Source organism: Vulpes vulpes, chromosome 2 (genome assembly GCF_048418805.1).
Source record: "Vulpes vulpes isolate BD-2025 chromosome 2, VulVul3, whole genome shotgun sequence".
Lineage (NCBI taxonomy): Eukaryota > Metazoa > Chordata > Mammalia > Carnivora > Canidae > Vulpes > Vulpes vulpes.
In genome coordinates this window covers 148,960,218-148,976,083 of record NC_132781.1, presented here as the reverse complement: position 1 = coordinate 148,976,083, position 15,866 = coordinate 148,960,218, and the positions used below count along the sequence as shown (strand labels likewise).

Genomic DNA, 15,866 nt, shown 5'->3' with positions numbered 1-15,866 from the left:
CATGGGGAACTATTGTGAAAGTAGATGGGTCTGAAATCTAACCTTTGAGTGAATTGTCATGAATGGTGAGGTTCCAAAGTTTGGGGGAAACTGGAAGTCCTAGGTTCAGCATCACAAGAAGTGGGGAGTACTACAGAGCAGCCCAGAGGGGCCTCTGATGTGAACGACCCCTCCCACCCCACCAGACCTGAGGACGGGGAGGAGGAAGAGCAGTAATAAAAGCAAAAACCTACGTAACACACGTGCTTCACCCCATGGGGCATTTTCATTTCCTCCTTGGAGAGAAAGGATGTAGAGATTAGGATTCAGAGGGCCAGTGACCCCACTGTAGGGAGTTCACAAGAAGAGACTCACACAAAAGAGAAAGATGTTTAGTGTTCATGGGATTGGCAAAAACAAACAAACAAAACCAAACCCACAAAAAGCAAATGAGTACCCTCAATGTTCATCAAAGAGGAAATGGTTAATAAACTGTGACATATCATACTGTGGATTCTAACTGGCCACTAAAAAGAGTCATAATAAAAATTATCATTCATCAGAGGCTTATACAGTAGCTGCCCCTGAAGGAAGAAACACATCACACATGATCTTATTAAGGCCTCAGATCAACACCATGAGGTATATACTATTTCTACCCCCATTTTACAGATGAGGAAAACAGGGTCAGAGAGGATCTAAAAAATCCCACAGCTACTAAGGAGCAGAGCTAGGATTTGAACATACTTCCATCTGACTCAAGACCAGGCGCTGAACTGCGGGCTATGTAGACAACATGGACAGATGTGGAAAGATTCATGGAAAGATGTCAAGGCTTATTATTTGGAGGGGAAAAAATAGGTTACAGAGCAGTATGTTGCATAAGCCCATTTATGTAAATATATATTTATAGATGTGTAATGGAGGTTATCTCTGGGGAATGAAATTCCAGAGGGACTTTCACTTTCTGCTTGTAGGCACTTGGGTGTTTATGTTATTCAAAATGAGCATGTATTTCTTTTATAATCAGAGACATATTCTTTAAATTACAAAACAAGTTTAGAACAATGTATGTAGTGTGCTGCCATTTGTGTTAAAAGAGAAATAAATTTTAAATTTATTTGCTTGAATCTGCATCAAATATCTCTGGAAGTATCCACAAACCTAAAAACAGAGGATGCTGGTAAGAAAGGGACAGGGAGCTGGAATGGAGACTTTTCACTTTTTTTTTCTTTTTTTTAAATCACGGGAATGAATCAGCCTTTCAAAAAAGTAAATTGAGGAAAGGGAAGAGGGGAGAAAACGGGACATCTGGGAAGGAAAGCAGGTTAGATATTTAAAATTGCCTTCCATGGGCACCTGGGTGGCTCAGTGGTTCAACATCTGCCTTTGGCTCAAGTCATGATCCTGGGGTCCTGGGATTGAGTCCCACATCAGGCTCCCTGCATGGAGCCTGCTTCTCCCTCTGCCTCCGTCTCTGCCTCCCTCTCTATGTCTCTTATGAATAAATAAATAAAATCTGAAAAAAAAAAAAAAAAAAGAATTACCCTCCATGGCTGAAAACTTTCTGACAGGCCCCTGTCTGGGGGTGTCTACATCAGCGTTATGAGGCTGCAAAACAACAGGCAGTCGAATCTGACCAGCAAAGACTTTAGACGCTGGATTTATCAGACTAGAATACAAAATATGTGTAATGTGTTTAACAAAACAAAAGGAGTCAAACGTATGAACGAGGGGCAAAACCATATTCAACTGTAACCAAGCAGCTCTGGTTGAGAACAAGCTTTCTGGAAATAAAGAGAAGATAATAATCACTAAAATGTAAGACGTTAATATGTAGGTTTGATAGTATATTAGACACAGCTGAATAGGTTGGAGAACGGGAAGACAGATTTTAAATCATCTGGAGTATTTGCAACACAGAGACTGTGAAACACAGTGAAAGAGACAGAAGGACAGAGGGAATAGGGACTAACTAATTGATCAGACTGAAGTTCCAGGAGAGAGAGGAGAGAGAGCTGGGCAGAGGCAGGATTTGAAGATACATGGCTAAGACTTTTCCTGAATTGGTAAGAGGCAACAATTCACAGAGTCAGAAAGCTCGGCGAATCTCAAACAGGGTAAGTAAAAGTAAATCCACACCTTGACACAACGCAGTGCAGCTGCCCAACACCAGTGAAGAGGAGAGCCTAAGAGCATAAAGAGAAAAAACAACAGCTAACACTGCAATAGCACGAAATTGTGCCACCATGCTTCTGAATGTTTTACATTAGCTCATTTCATCCTCACCAAAACCCTGTAAACTAGAGACTGCTTCTCCATTTTACAGAAGAGGAAACTGAGGGTCACAGAGGCACAGAGAGGTTAATCAGCTTGCTCTGTGCCTCACAGCCACCAGACCAAAGAGCTGGGATTTAAATCCAGGCAGTCTGATTCTAGAGGCTACACCTTTAACCATGTGCTATAAATGCCTCTCGCCAAGACATTTTTAGTACAAAGAATGGCAATTAGACTAACAGCTAACTTCTTGACAGTCACAATGGAAGGCAAAACATAGAAGAATAATATTTTTAACCTGCTTAAAGCAAATAACTATCAACTGGGGACCCAGACAAAATATTTTTTGAGAATGAGGATCAAACAAAGATATCCTAGAGAAAACCAAGAGAATTATTGTTATCCTTGATAATTTTATTTTTCTCAAGAAACGAAATGTTTAAACGATGAACCTGAGGCAGCAGAAAGGAAAAATAATACCTGAGAGGAAAGCTGAGAGCAAAGAAAATAACAAATATGTTGTTAAATCTAAATGAACATTGATCATATGAAACTATAACAGTGTGTAATTGGGGGATTAAAAAATAAGATAGGATCAATTTACTAGATAATAATACATATATTAGAAAGGCACATTTAAAGCAATTAAATGTAATTAACTACATTTAATTGAAATATTCCAGGATCCCTATATCATTTCCAACGCAGATAACGGTAGTAACTACCTTTAAACTTTGACAAGTTAGTATTCATTTTGAAATTTCTAAAATCGCCAACAAAAGAATATAAACAGAGCATAGAAAATTCCAAACTACTAGAGGAATAAAAAGGAATAAGAAAAAATAATCCATCTAAAGGGAGGCAATAAAAGGGAGAAAAGTATAGAAAAGGCAGGATATATATATGCAAAGCACAAAAAAAGAGAGTAGGAATAGATTCAAATAAATTAGTAGCTACAACAAATGAAAATGGACTAATCTTTGAGATAAATAAAAAAAATCAGACCTTTAAAAAAAGAAAACCCAACGAAAGGATATTTATAAGACCCACTTCTAAAATACAAAAATGCAAAAAAGAGTATGAGAAAAAATAGAATAATATGTAAACAGGCAAATACCAAGCAAAATAAATCTTTGTTGCTATTCTAATATCTGATGAAACAAATTTCAAGGAAAAAAATAACGAGGGGCAAAGACCTCACTACATAAAGACAAGCAGTTTCATCAGGAAGCTACCACAAGTCTAAACTTATAAACACCTAATAACATAATCTTAAGAAATACAAAGCAAAAAATGACAAAACTACAAGGAAAAGGCTAACCCACCATTATAGCAAGAAATTCTTATGTATCTCCCTAACTGTTGATCAGTCTGATGGACAAAACAGTAAAGATTCAAAAAGATCTAATAAATACAATTTATTTTTTAAATCTTTTTTAAAGATTTTATTTATTTATTTGACAGAGAGAGTGAGAGAACACAAGCAGGGGGAGGGGCAGAGGAAGAAAGAGAAGCAGGCTCCCCACTGAGCAGGAAGCCTGACATGGGGCTCCATTCCAGGACCCCAGCAGGGATCATGACCTGAGCCCAGGGCAGACACTTAACTAACTGAGCCACCCAGGCACCCCTGATAAAAACAATTAAAAAATTTCACCTGCGCACATATATAGAACACTCTTCTTCACAAATAGATAACACATATTCTTTTCAAGGATACATGTGACAGATAAAATTAAGCACAGCCTGGACCATAAAGCAAATCTCAAAAAATTTCAAAAGATTAGTACTTTTTTACACCAGCACTGCCCAATAGAAGTATAAACATCAGCCATGTGTACTTTCAAGCTTTTTGGTAGCCACAGGAAGAAAAAGGTAAAAAGAAACAAGTTAATTTTAGGGACACCTGGGTGGCTCAGTTGGGTTGAGTGTCAGACTCATGATTTAGGCTCAGGTCATGACCTCAGGGTAGTGAGATCAAGCTCTTCATTGGGCTCCACCCTGGGTGTGGAGCCTACTTAAGATTCTCTCCCTCCCTCTTCCTCTGCTCCTCCCCACCTCTAAAAAAATTAACTTTATATTGTATTTAACTCAACATACCCAAAATATTACCATTTCAACATGTAATCAATATAAAAATTTATTAGACTTTTACACTTTTTTGGTACTGTCTTTACACTTACTCAATCTTGACCAGCTCAAATGCTCAAAAGATACAAGGGGCTAGTGGCGACCATATCAGACAACTCAGATAAAAACTGCATTCTCGGGGATCCCTGGGTGGCGCAGCGGTTTGGCGCCTGCCTTTGGCCCAGGACGCGATCCTGGAGACCCGGGATCGAATCCCACATCAGGCTCCCGGTGCATGGAGCCTGCTTCTCCCTCTGCCTGTGTCTCTGCCTCTCTCTCTTTCTCTCTGTATGACTATCATAAAAAAAAAAAAAAAAAAAAAAAACCTGCATTCTCACACCACACTGATTAAGCTAGAAAGCAATAACAAAGAGAAAGAGAGAAAAAAAAGAAAAAAGGCCAGAGGCATAGGAATTAAAGAAAACATTTCTGAATAATGTATAAGTCAAAGAAAAATTGTAATAAATATTATGAAATATTAGTAACTGAATGATAATAAGAAACATTATGCATTAGAGTCTGTGTATGCAGTTAAGGTGATAATTACAGGTTCTTTTATAGCTTCAAATGACTTTATTAGAAAGGGAAAAAAGACAAAATTAATAAATTCAGCATAATTCTTAAGATTTTATAAAATAAGAAAAAATAAATTGAAAGAAAGATGACACTAAAAACAAACATACAATGGAGAGGATCAACAAAACCAAAAATCAGTTCTTTTAACAGCCTCAAAACATAGACAATATCTGGCAAGAATAAGGAAAAGAGGGATGATATGACTAGACCATATCTGGGATGAGTAATCACAAGTGCACTGATATTAAAAAGATAAGATGCTATCATAAAATGCTTTATGCCAACTTGCCAATAAATTTGAAAAACTCAGATTAAATGGATACATTTCTAGAAAAATACAACTCACTAAAATTGACTCAAAGAAAACTGAATAAACCTCTAGCCATAGAAAGAATTAAGTCAGTAAGAAAGGAGACCTCATCCCTAAAGAAAACACCAGTCCAGCCTCTTTGTTACCAGTGACTCTTCCAAAATGTTCAAAGAACAAATTATTCCAATCTTATACAAATTCCTACAGCAAGCAGAAAAGGAGAAAACATTCCAATTCATTCTAGGAGGCAAAACCTGGACACCAAAACCTAATAAAGCAGATGAGAATAAATAATTTCAGGTCAATTACCTCATCAATAGAAATACAAAAATTCCAAGCCAAATATTATGAAAATGAATTCAGAAAATCTAAAAAGAGATAACATGATCAAGTTAGGTTTATTCCAGAAATGCAAGACTGATTTAACATGAAAAAAAAAAAGAAAAAAACCACCCAACTCATTAAATTTACTACACTAATAAATTAGAGAATAAAAACCACATTATCAAAAAAAAAATTATCTCCAAAAATGCAGAAATAATATTTGGTCAAATGTACTGTCCTGTCCATTCAGAATAATGAGCAAACCAGAAATGGAGGGGAGTGTCCTTAACTTGATAAAGGGCATGTATGTAAAAATTTAGCAAACAGGGGCACCTAGGTTGGTTAAGTCTCTGGCTCAGGTCATGACCTCAGGGTTCTGGGATCCAGTCCAGTGTAGGGCTCCATGCTCAGTGGGGAGTCTGCTTCTTCCTCTCTTTTGGCTCCTCCCCCTACTTGTGTGCCAGCACTCTATCAAATAAATAAATAAAAATCTTGGAGGAAAAAAAAAACAATCAAAACATAGCAAATACTCTGGTGAAAAGGTGACCACATTCCCTAGAAAGTTCAAAACAATACAAGGGGCTCCGTTATCATCACTTCTATTCAACATTATACTAAAGGTCTTAGCTAGCACAAAGGAAAGAGGGCAGAGAATATGCAAAAATTGGAGAGGAGAGAAGAAAACTGTCATTATTTGCAAATGATATGACTGACACACAGAAAACAAAATTTCCATAGGTAAATTACATGAATAAAAGAATCCAGCAGGATTCCTGCAAAATTAATTGCATTTTTATACACCAGTAAAAGTGAGAAACTGTAACTTCCCTCTCCCTCTGCCCCCTGCCCCCGTACTCATACTCTTTCTGTCTCTCATTTTTTCTTTTTTTTTTTTTTTAAGATTTTATTTATTTATTCAAGAGAGGCAGAGACGTAGGCAGAGACATGGGCAGAGGGAGAAGCAGGCTCCCCATGAGGAGCCCGATGCAGGACTCGATCCCAGGACCCTGGTATCACACCCTGAGCCAAAAGCATACACTCAACCATTGAGCCACCCAGGCGTCCCCTGATCTCTCTTAAATAAATAAATAAAATCTTTTAAAAAATAGATTACAGAAAAAACAAGATAAGGAGAGAGAACCTAAAGGCTGAAAGCAACTTATTATTTTTTTTTAAGACTTTATTTATTTATTCATGAGAGACACAGAGAGAGAGACAGAGAGACAGGCAGAGGGAGAAGAAGGCTCCATACAGAGAGCCCGATGTGGGACTCAATCTTGGGACTCCGGAATCACGCCCTGAGCCAAAGGCAGATGCTCAGCCACTAAGCCACCCAGGTGTCCCGGCTAAAAGGTATATCAACCTATTGCAATGTGTGCATTTTATTTAGATCTTGACTTTAAAAAGATAAAGTATAAAAAATAATTATCTTTATGAGACTTAAAATTTGGATATTGAATGAATATTAGGTGATATTATTGGAACTACTGTCAACTTTCAGGCAAAATAACAGATAGTACAGTTGGGTGATGAGTACAAGAAACTTCATGCCAGGGGCCAGCAATTTTCTTCTGTAGAGAATTAGAGAGAAAATATTTTAGGGTTGCTGATTATACAGTCTCTATTAAAATCCCTCAACTCTGCCACTGGGGCATGAAATTAGCCATAGATAATATGTAAACAAATAGTTGTGTCTGTGTTCCAGTTTATTTACAAAATCAGGTGAGATGGCCAACTCACAGGCCATAATTTGCCAACCCCTTCTTACAATGCAGTCTATTTTTACATATATTTGAAGTTTTCCATAACAAAAAGTTATATAGAGATATATAGTATTTAGGAATAAGTTGGAAAAATATGTAAGTTTTTTTATGGAGAAAATATAAAACTTTATTGAAAGACAATAAAGATGATCAAAATAAATGGAGGAATATACCATGTTCATGGATTGAACATGTTGTACAATTCTTCACAAAGATATTAGTGCTCCTCAAAATGATTTACAGATTCAATACATGTCCAGTCAAAAATCCCAACAGATTTGTGTGTGTGTGGAAATTGACAAGCCGATTGTAATATTTATATGAAAGAGCAAAGGAATATAAAAGATTCTCCTGAAAACAACAAAGATGGGAGACACCTTGCCAGATATCAAGAATTTTTAACAGCAAGCTACTATAACTAATATTCTATAGTGTTAGTAAAGGGAAAGATTTCTGAACAGGATGAATACAGGGAGACCAAAAACTAATCCCATATACATTGAGACTTGGTTTGTGACAGATCTGGCACTGCATATAAATGAGGAAAGACAGAATTTTCAGTAAATGGTGTTGGAACAATTGGATATCCATATAAAAAAGATATAGCCCATATCATTCACAAAGATTAATTCTAGACACATTATAGACCTTACTGTGAAAGGCAAAACAACACAATATACAAAAACATCTTCATGACCTGGAGAAAGGAAAGGAATTTCTTAAAAGATTTTTATTTTTTCGGGATCCCTGGGTGGCGCAGCGGTTTGGCGCCTGCCTTTGGCCCAGGGCGCGATCCTGGAGACCCGGGATCGAATCCCACATCGGGCTCCCGGTGCATGGAGCCTGCTTCTCCCTCTGCCTGTGTCTCTGCCTCTCTCTCTCTCTCTCTCTCTCTCTCTGTGACTATCATAAATAAATAAAAATTAAAAAAAAAAGATTTTTATTTTTTCAAGATTTTAAAATAATCTCTACACCCAATATGGCTCTTGAACTCACAAGCCTGAGATCAAGAGTCACAAACTCCACCAAATTAGCCAGCTAAGTGCCCCTTAAAGATTTTTAAAAATACATAAGTAAAATAATGGATAAATGAAGATACATTAACACTAAGAATTTCTCCAGCAATTCTACTTCTTTTCAATTCCACTTTGATTCACCTGCCACTTCTGGGCATAGTAGACACAAAAGAATTGAAAACATGGACTTGAACAGACATTCATACACCAATGTTCCTAGGAGCATTATTCACATTAGCAATAACCCAATGTCCACTGGCAGATAAACAAAGTGTACTATATGCATACAATGGAATATTAAGTAGCCTTAAAAAGGAATGGAATTCTGATGCATCCTACAACATGAACCTTGAAGACATCATAGTAAGTGAAATAAGCCAGTCACAAATGGACACATATTGTACAATTCCAGTTACATGAGGTAACAAGAATGGTCAACTTCATAGGGACAGAAAGAATAGCAGTTATCAAGGGTTGGGGGAAGAAGGGAATGGGGACTTACTGTTTAATGGATACAGAATTTCAGTTTGGGAAGATGAAAAAAATTCTGGATGGTGGTGTTGGCTGCATGACAGTGTGAATGTACTTAATGCCACTGAACTATATACTTAAGGTTAAAATGGTAAATTTTATGTTATGCATATTTTACTACAATGAAAATTTTTTTAATGATTAGCAATTTCTACCCAACAACAGACACTGCAAGGCAAGCAAAAACATGTGCAACACTTTGAGAGAATATATTTGCAAAACATACAACAGACAAAGGAATAGGATCTAAAATATGTAAAGGGCAGCCCGGGTGGCTCAGCAGTTTAGCGCCGCCTTCAGTCCAGGGCGTGATCCTAGAGACCCGGGGATTGAGTCCCGTTGGGGTCCCTGCGTGGAGCCTGCTTCTCCCTCTGCCTGTGTCTCTGCCTCTTTCTCTCTCGGTGTGTCTCTCATAAGTAAATAAAATCTTTAAAATAAATAAACAAATAAATAAAATATGTAAAGAACTCCTACAGATCAATAGTGAAAAGTTGAACAACCAAAACAAATTTTTTTGGCAAAAGACTTAACAGTAATGGCCAAAATGTATGCAAAGATTCTCCTAAGTAACAGCAAAATGAAAATAAAAATTAAAAATTAGGGGCACTTGGGTGGCTCAGTCAGTTAAGCATCTGACTTTGGCTCAGATCATGATCTTGGGGTCCTGGGATCAAGTCCCGTCTTGGGCTCCCTACTCAGTGAGGAGTCTGCTTTTCCCCCTCTGACCCTCCCTACCAGCTCTTGCATGTGTGTGCATCCATGCATGCGTACACACTCTCTCTGTCAAATAAATAAAATCTTTTTTTTAAAAAAGAAAAAAATCCAAACAACATTGAGAAACCATAGCATAGGGCATCCTGGTGGCTCAGCGGTTTAGCGCCACCTTCGGCCTGGGGTGAGATCCTGGAGACCCAGAATCGAGTCCCACGTCAGGTTCCCTGCATGGAGCCTGCTTCTCCCTCTGCCTGTGTCTCTGCCTCTCTCTCTCTCTTCTCTGACATGAATAAATAAAAATCTTAAAAAAAAGGGATCCCTGGGTGGCGCAGCGGTTTGGCGCCTGCCTTTGGCCCGGGGCGCGATCCTGGAGACCCGGGATCGAATCCCACGTCGGGCTCCCGGTGCATGGAGCCTGCTTCTCCCTCTGCCTATGTCTCTGCTTCTCTCTCTCTCACTGTGTGCCTATCATAAATAAATAAAATTTAAAAAAAAAAAATCTTAAAAAAAAAAAAAGAAACCATAGCATATTCCCATTTTGGCATAAAGTGCAAGTGTTGGTGCAGATGCAGAGCTACTGGGATTTATACACTGATGGTGGGAGTATCTACTGTTTCAATCACTTTAAAAAAACAAAACAAAAAACTTCTGGCGTTTAAGTTGAAGTTCCATATACCCTATAACCTAGCAATTCCTCTCCCAGGTATATTCCATGGAGATACTCATGTCTGGGTATATGTACCCAGACATATACATAAAGCTCTTCATCATAGCAGCACCAGATATAATAGCAAAATGCAAACAACCCAAATGTCCATATGGAGTCAATAAATAAATAAATTATGGCATACTCATGCAATGGGACACTGGCAGCACTTAGGATCTAAGTAATCTTTTTTAAAAAGATTATTTATTTATTTATTTATTTATTTATTTATTAATGAGAGACACAGAGAGACAGAAACAGACTCCTCGACAAGCAGGGAGTCAAATGGGACTCAGTCTCAGGACCCCGGGATCATGACCTGAGCCGAAGCCAGACAGACGCTCAACCACTGAGCCACCCAGGCATCCCAGGATCTGTATCATCTTGAGAAAATTACTTAGTATCTCTGTGCCTCAGTTTTCTTATCAGTAAAATGAGGATAATACCAGTATCTACCTCATAGTGCTGATGCAAGGGCCATTATTATTCAAGGTTCTTAGGACAGTGCCTGGGACCCACCACATTCTCTCTGCAAACACTGATGTTAAGATTCCTCAGCTCATGCCCTGAGAGATCCCCTCCTGATACTTGACCACACTTAAGTTTCTCCACTTGCATTCAAGCAATATTGTCCTTGCTGATGTCTCTCACCTCACTTCTCCCTCTCTAGACCCCATTCCACCTACTGCTCCACTCCTGTAACACTCCGAGCTACCTCCTGCCTCTGTACCTTTGCTCTCTTCCTGATATGCCCTTCCTACCTTCTCTGCTTGAACAATCACTTCCTTTGCCCAAACCCAACTCAGACAGCCCCCTCCTCTGCCCTATGCTATCTTAAGCCCTCCCACCCACCCTTCCCCAGGACAGTCAACTGCCCTCTGGGTGTCTAAGGTCTGCTGGGCCTCAGTCCACCTCTGGTTACTTGTTTACCTCCCCACACTGAACCATGAGATCCCCAGAGGAGGCCCCTTGCTTGTAAAACAAATTATAATAAAATCCCATCAAAATCAAACTCCTGGGCAGCCCCAGGAGTTTGGCTCAGGGGTTTAGCGCCGCCTTCAGCCCAGGGTGTGATCCTGGAGACCCGCAATCGAGTCCCACATCAGGCTCCCTGCATGGAGCCTGCTTCTCCCTCTGCCTGTGTCTCTGCCTCTCTCTCTCTTTCTCTCTCTCTCCCATCTCTTTCTGTGTCTCTCATGAATAAATAAATAAAATCTTAAAAAAAAAAAAAATCCAAACTCCTTAGCCAGGCCTTTGGCCGCCTGACTCAGAGCACAGATTCTGGAAGCCTACAGGCCTGGATTCAAAAACTAAGTCCAGGGACACCTGGGTGGCTCAGTTGGTTAAGTGACTCTTGATTTTGGTTCAGGTCATGATCCCAGGGTCATGAAATTGAGCCCCAAGTCGGGCTCTGCTTGAAACTGTCTCTCTCGTGCTATAAATAAACTAACTAACTAGCTTAACAACAACAACAAAACAAAGTAGTTTCACCACTTACTTGCTGTGTGACCTTAACTTCTCTGAATCCCAAACGGGAGTATTGAGTATTGACACTAACTTTTAATGCTATTGTGAGGATTCAATATGAGATGATGACATCATGTGAAGCTCCTGGTATACCTTAAGCATCCAGTATAAAGAGCTATTCTCAGGCTACCCATCTGCCAGAAAGACACTCCTCTCTCGCGCAGCTCCTGACACTTTGCAGCTGCAGACAGCGCACCTGAGCCTGCACACCTGGGTGGGACCAGAGGAGCTCTGCGCCTCCCAGCTTGTGACAGGCAGAGCCAGGGGTCTGTGACAGAACTGCCCTCCCCACATCACCTGCTACTCCACCACAAAGCAGCTCCTGACCTCACTGGCCACCACGGGGCTCAGGACAGAGAAGAAAATGACATTTCAACCTACCCTGCCATATCCTCACAAAGTCTGTATCTCAAACCAGAAGAACACAACACAACCAACCTCTCATACCAGATTCCCATTTCATAGAGGAAGAAACTACAATTCACAGAAGAGACGTCTCTCATCTAGAGTTGCCCTGCAGAAAGAAGCAGGGACTAATCTTCACCCCACCTGTCTTCTCCTGACATGAGCCAGGCTGCCTCCAGGAGAAGGTGCTAGGGCCAGGGCTGGACGTTATGCCCACGCTTGCCCATGCCACACTCAGCCCTGGCCTCAACCATCGGCCGGTCCCTGTCACAGCCCTGGCTCAATTCTCCTGCAGCTGGCATCAGTTGCCATAGCAACAGGCTGTTTAGGAAGCTGTGCTGCTGAGTCAAGGATGGGGCCTGGAGGAGGGAGCAGCTGTGGGCTCCTCCTCGTCAAGGCAGGTTGGCACCTGGTGCCACCACGAAGCTCCAACGAGCCCCTTAGACCAGTGCAAGCCCCAGAATCCCAATTCCAGGTATGTGGCCCAAATAAATCATGAGAAACAGGGAGAAACCAGATGCCCAGGGAGTTTCACCCCAGCATTACTCAGAACAGCACACAACTGTATATAGGTCAACAACAGGTAACATTTCTGCATGTTCATCTTGTACAAGGCTCTGTGTTTAATGCCAAACACGTGTCCTCTCATTTGCTCCCCTCCACCACCCAATCAGATAGGTACTTTTCACACCCTCATTTTGCAGATGAGGAAATTCACCTCAGAGAGGTGAAGCCACTTGCCTAGGTCAGATAGTGGCAAAGCCGGGACTGAGTGCCAGGCTGCCAGGCTCCAGGCTCCAGGCTTTGGACTCTTAACTACACGAAGGCGGTGGGAAATGAGAAGAGGAAGTCCCGGCCCATCCTCTGGTCCTAGCAGCGCCTGTGGCTGTGACAAATGTCTGCAGCCTGCTGCATACAGGGCACAGGAAAAGCACAGATTCAGCAGAACAATATTACCAAGTTGGAAAGATCTCCAAATACTATAATGCTTGAAAAATAAACAAAGCACCAATCCCAGAACAATGAAACATGGTATGAGCTTATTTATATATATGTACGAGATATAGAGGCAGATGTTCATAACAATGGCCATTAACAGTGATTATCTCCAGACGAAGGGCAATGGGGCCTGGAAGCATTTAAATGGACTTCCTCTTTCTGTGTTAACAAATTAATTGTGAAAAAAAAAATTTTTTTTAAGTAAACTCTATGCCCAGTGTGGAGCTTGCACTCACGACCCCAAGATCAAGAGTCACATGCCCAGGGTGCCTGGGTGGCTCAGTCAGTTAAGTGTCTGTATGACTCTTGATTTCAGCTCAGGGCATGATCTCAGGGTCATGAGACTGAAACCCATATCAGGCATGGAGCCTGTGTAGGATTCCCTCTCTCCTCTCTCCACCTCGCTCTGCCTCCCCTGCACTCTTTTCTCTCTCTACCAACTGAGCCAGCCAGGCACCTATTGTGAAAAATTTTTTAAATACCAAAAAGTCAAGTTATACATTTGACTCACGTGATCCTATTTCTAGATGAAGAAAAGATATGCATGCACAGGGAAAAGATGACAGGCATCTGGGTGTTTTGTTTTTTTTTTCTTATTTTCTATGGTAAACACATACTAGAGTTTTTATTAAAAACTAATGTTTTTGATGAAAGATGTTTTGTTTACAAAAACAATGTAATAGCATTCTAATGCCATTATAATAGCAAAGAGTGGTATATCGCCCAGCAGCTCATTTGTTCCTATCCCTGTTCTATGAATTTGCTGTTTGGCCTTGAACTAGTCATTTCACCTCTCTGAGCCTCAGTGTCCACATCAGTAAAATGGGTATATAGCAACAGCATCTACCTCACAGACCTGTTAGGAAGATAAAGTGCTCAGTGTAGTACCCAGCACATGGTAAGCAGGCTAGATACCATCACTACTGTGATGCCAACAGGGAAGCTGCAGAAGCAGGCACGCAGTGGGCTCTCAGGATGGACCACCAGGGTTTATATACTGGCTCCATCATTTACCAGATGTGTGACCTTGGGCCAGTTACCTTACTTCTCTGGGCTTCATGTGACTATTCAAACAGAAGTGCCCAGCACAGAATACATATTCATTGAATGTGATAAAAATTCCACTATGTGAGAAGACCTTCTGCCTTGTATATAAACACGTTGCTATCAGGGCACCTGGGAGCAGAGTTGGTTAAGCGTCTGACTCTGTTCTGGCTCAGGTCATGATCTCAAGGTCCTGGGTTCGAGCCCCACTTCAGACTCTGTGCTCAGCACAGAACCTACTTGGGATTCTCTCTCTCCCTCTCTCTCTGCCCCTCCCCCTAATCATGTTCATGCTCTATCTCCCTAAAATAAATAAATAAAATGACGTAATTTAAAAAAAAAACATGTAAGCTGTTATTAATAAAATAACAATTTAATTAAAGAACAATGGAAAGAAAAGTAGTGAACTCAGGGAACATGGCTGGACATTGACTCTCTTTTGTGTGAGCCTGGAAGAGTTTATTAATGTCCTCGAGCCTCAGTTTCCCCACCTGGAAACATGGAGCTAATACCCATCTTATAGGGCTTTTGCTAACACTAAAGGAAACACAAATTTAACATAAATTAAGTAATTTACTTTGTGCCTTATGCGGTGCAAGGCACATTATTTTACACCACCATCTCATTTAATCCTTAAAACAACTCCCATTAAATTGGAATTAGTATCTCCTTTCTATAGATGAGAAAACTTAGTTTAAAAAACATTTCAAGGTCACTCAGCTAGGAAGTGGACAGAGGCAAAATTTGAACCCAGGACTCACCAACTCCAAAAGATAATGAACCCTCACAAGATGTGAGCAAATGTAGTTCATGTTCTCTTTCCTGACACAGTGGGTCTCAGTTGACTCATGTGTGAAATGGGTGGGAAGGCTAATGTCCACTAAAAGCCTCTCTTCTATTCAACTAAAAGCTAAAGTCCACTAAAAGCTTACTTCTATTCAACTCCACCACCAAGCATGGTGTTAAGATGGCCAAGCCCTTCCTATCCCAACTTCTCAGGCTCAACTTACCAGTTTGGGGAAGCTTCCTGCGCTGGATTCCTCTGGCTGGTCCTGGCTGGACTTGTCTGCCCTCCTGTCTGTGCCCCAGTGTTGGGCATGGAGCACTGGGCCTCGCCTCAGCCTCTTGGTACACTTGGATCTTCTCTGCCCCATGGATGGGCCTGAGTGAGCCTTGCTGGTCGCAGGCTCCAGAGAGCTGGAGGCGATGTCAGTGGGAGCAGCAAGTCCTTGTCCCCGCCTCAGCTTGGACACTGGCTGAGCCGTGACCTCTAGCTCCTCCTGATTGTATGAGACAGCAGGGCCACCATCACAGCCAGCCCTGACTATGGACTCAGCTTGTTGCCACTCTGTGGAAGCCTTTCCAGACACTCCCAGGTACCGTACAGAGCTTTGTGAAGGATCCCAGGCAACTGGCCTGAGGGGACTCTCCTCCATCAAGCAGTAGGACCTCCATGGGGTCATGGGGGCTGCCTAGCTGGGCCCCATTCCCCACAATAGGCAAATATTCCAACTTCTCAGTCCCTGATACACATCCCACACAAGTTCCACCCAGATCTTCAGGCCCAG

General features: G+C 41.0%; 1 protein-coding gene across 7 annotated transcripts in view; it reads right to left on the bottom strand.

The window, feature by feature from the left end:
• The window catches only part of SPOCD1 (SPOC domain containing 1), a 41,225-nt gene that overhangs the window by 11,205 nt on the left and 14,154 nt on the right, over window positions 1-15,866 (bottom strand). For 2 of the 7 annotated variants that reach the window (XM_026014494.2, XM_072750399.1), the window contains 2 exons: window positions 15,309-15,578; window positions 234-275 (listed from right to left, as the gene is read on the bottom strand). The exons of 2 other annotated variants lie outside the window; for them this stretch is intronic. In XM_026014494.2, the coding sequence (XP_025870279.2) occupies window positions 234-275; window positions 15,309-15,578 (312 nt within the window). Of the gene's footprint in view, window positions 1-233; window positions 276-2,121; window positions 2,178-12,996; window positions 13,165-15,308; window positions 15,579-15,866 lie in introns of those variants that run through there. 3 more of the 7 variants (XM_072750404.1, XM_072750402.1, XM_072750403.1) reach the window with 3 other exon arrangements.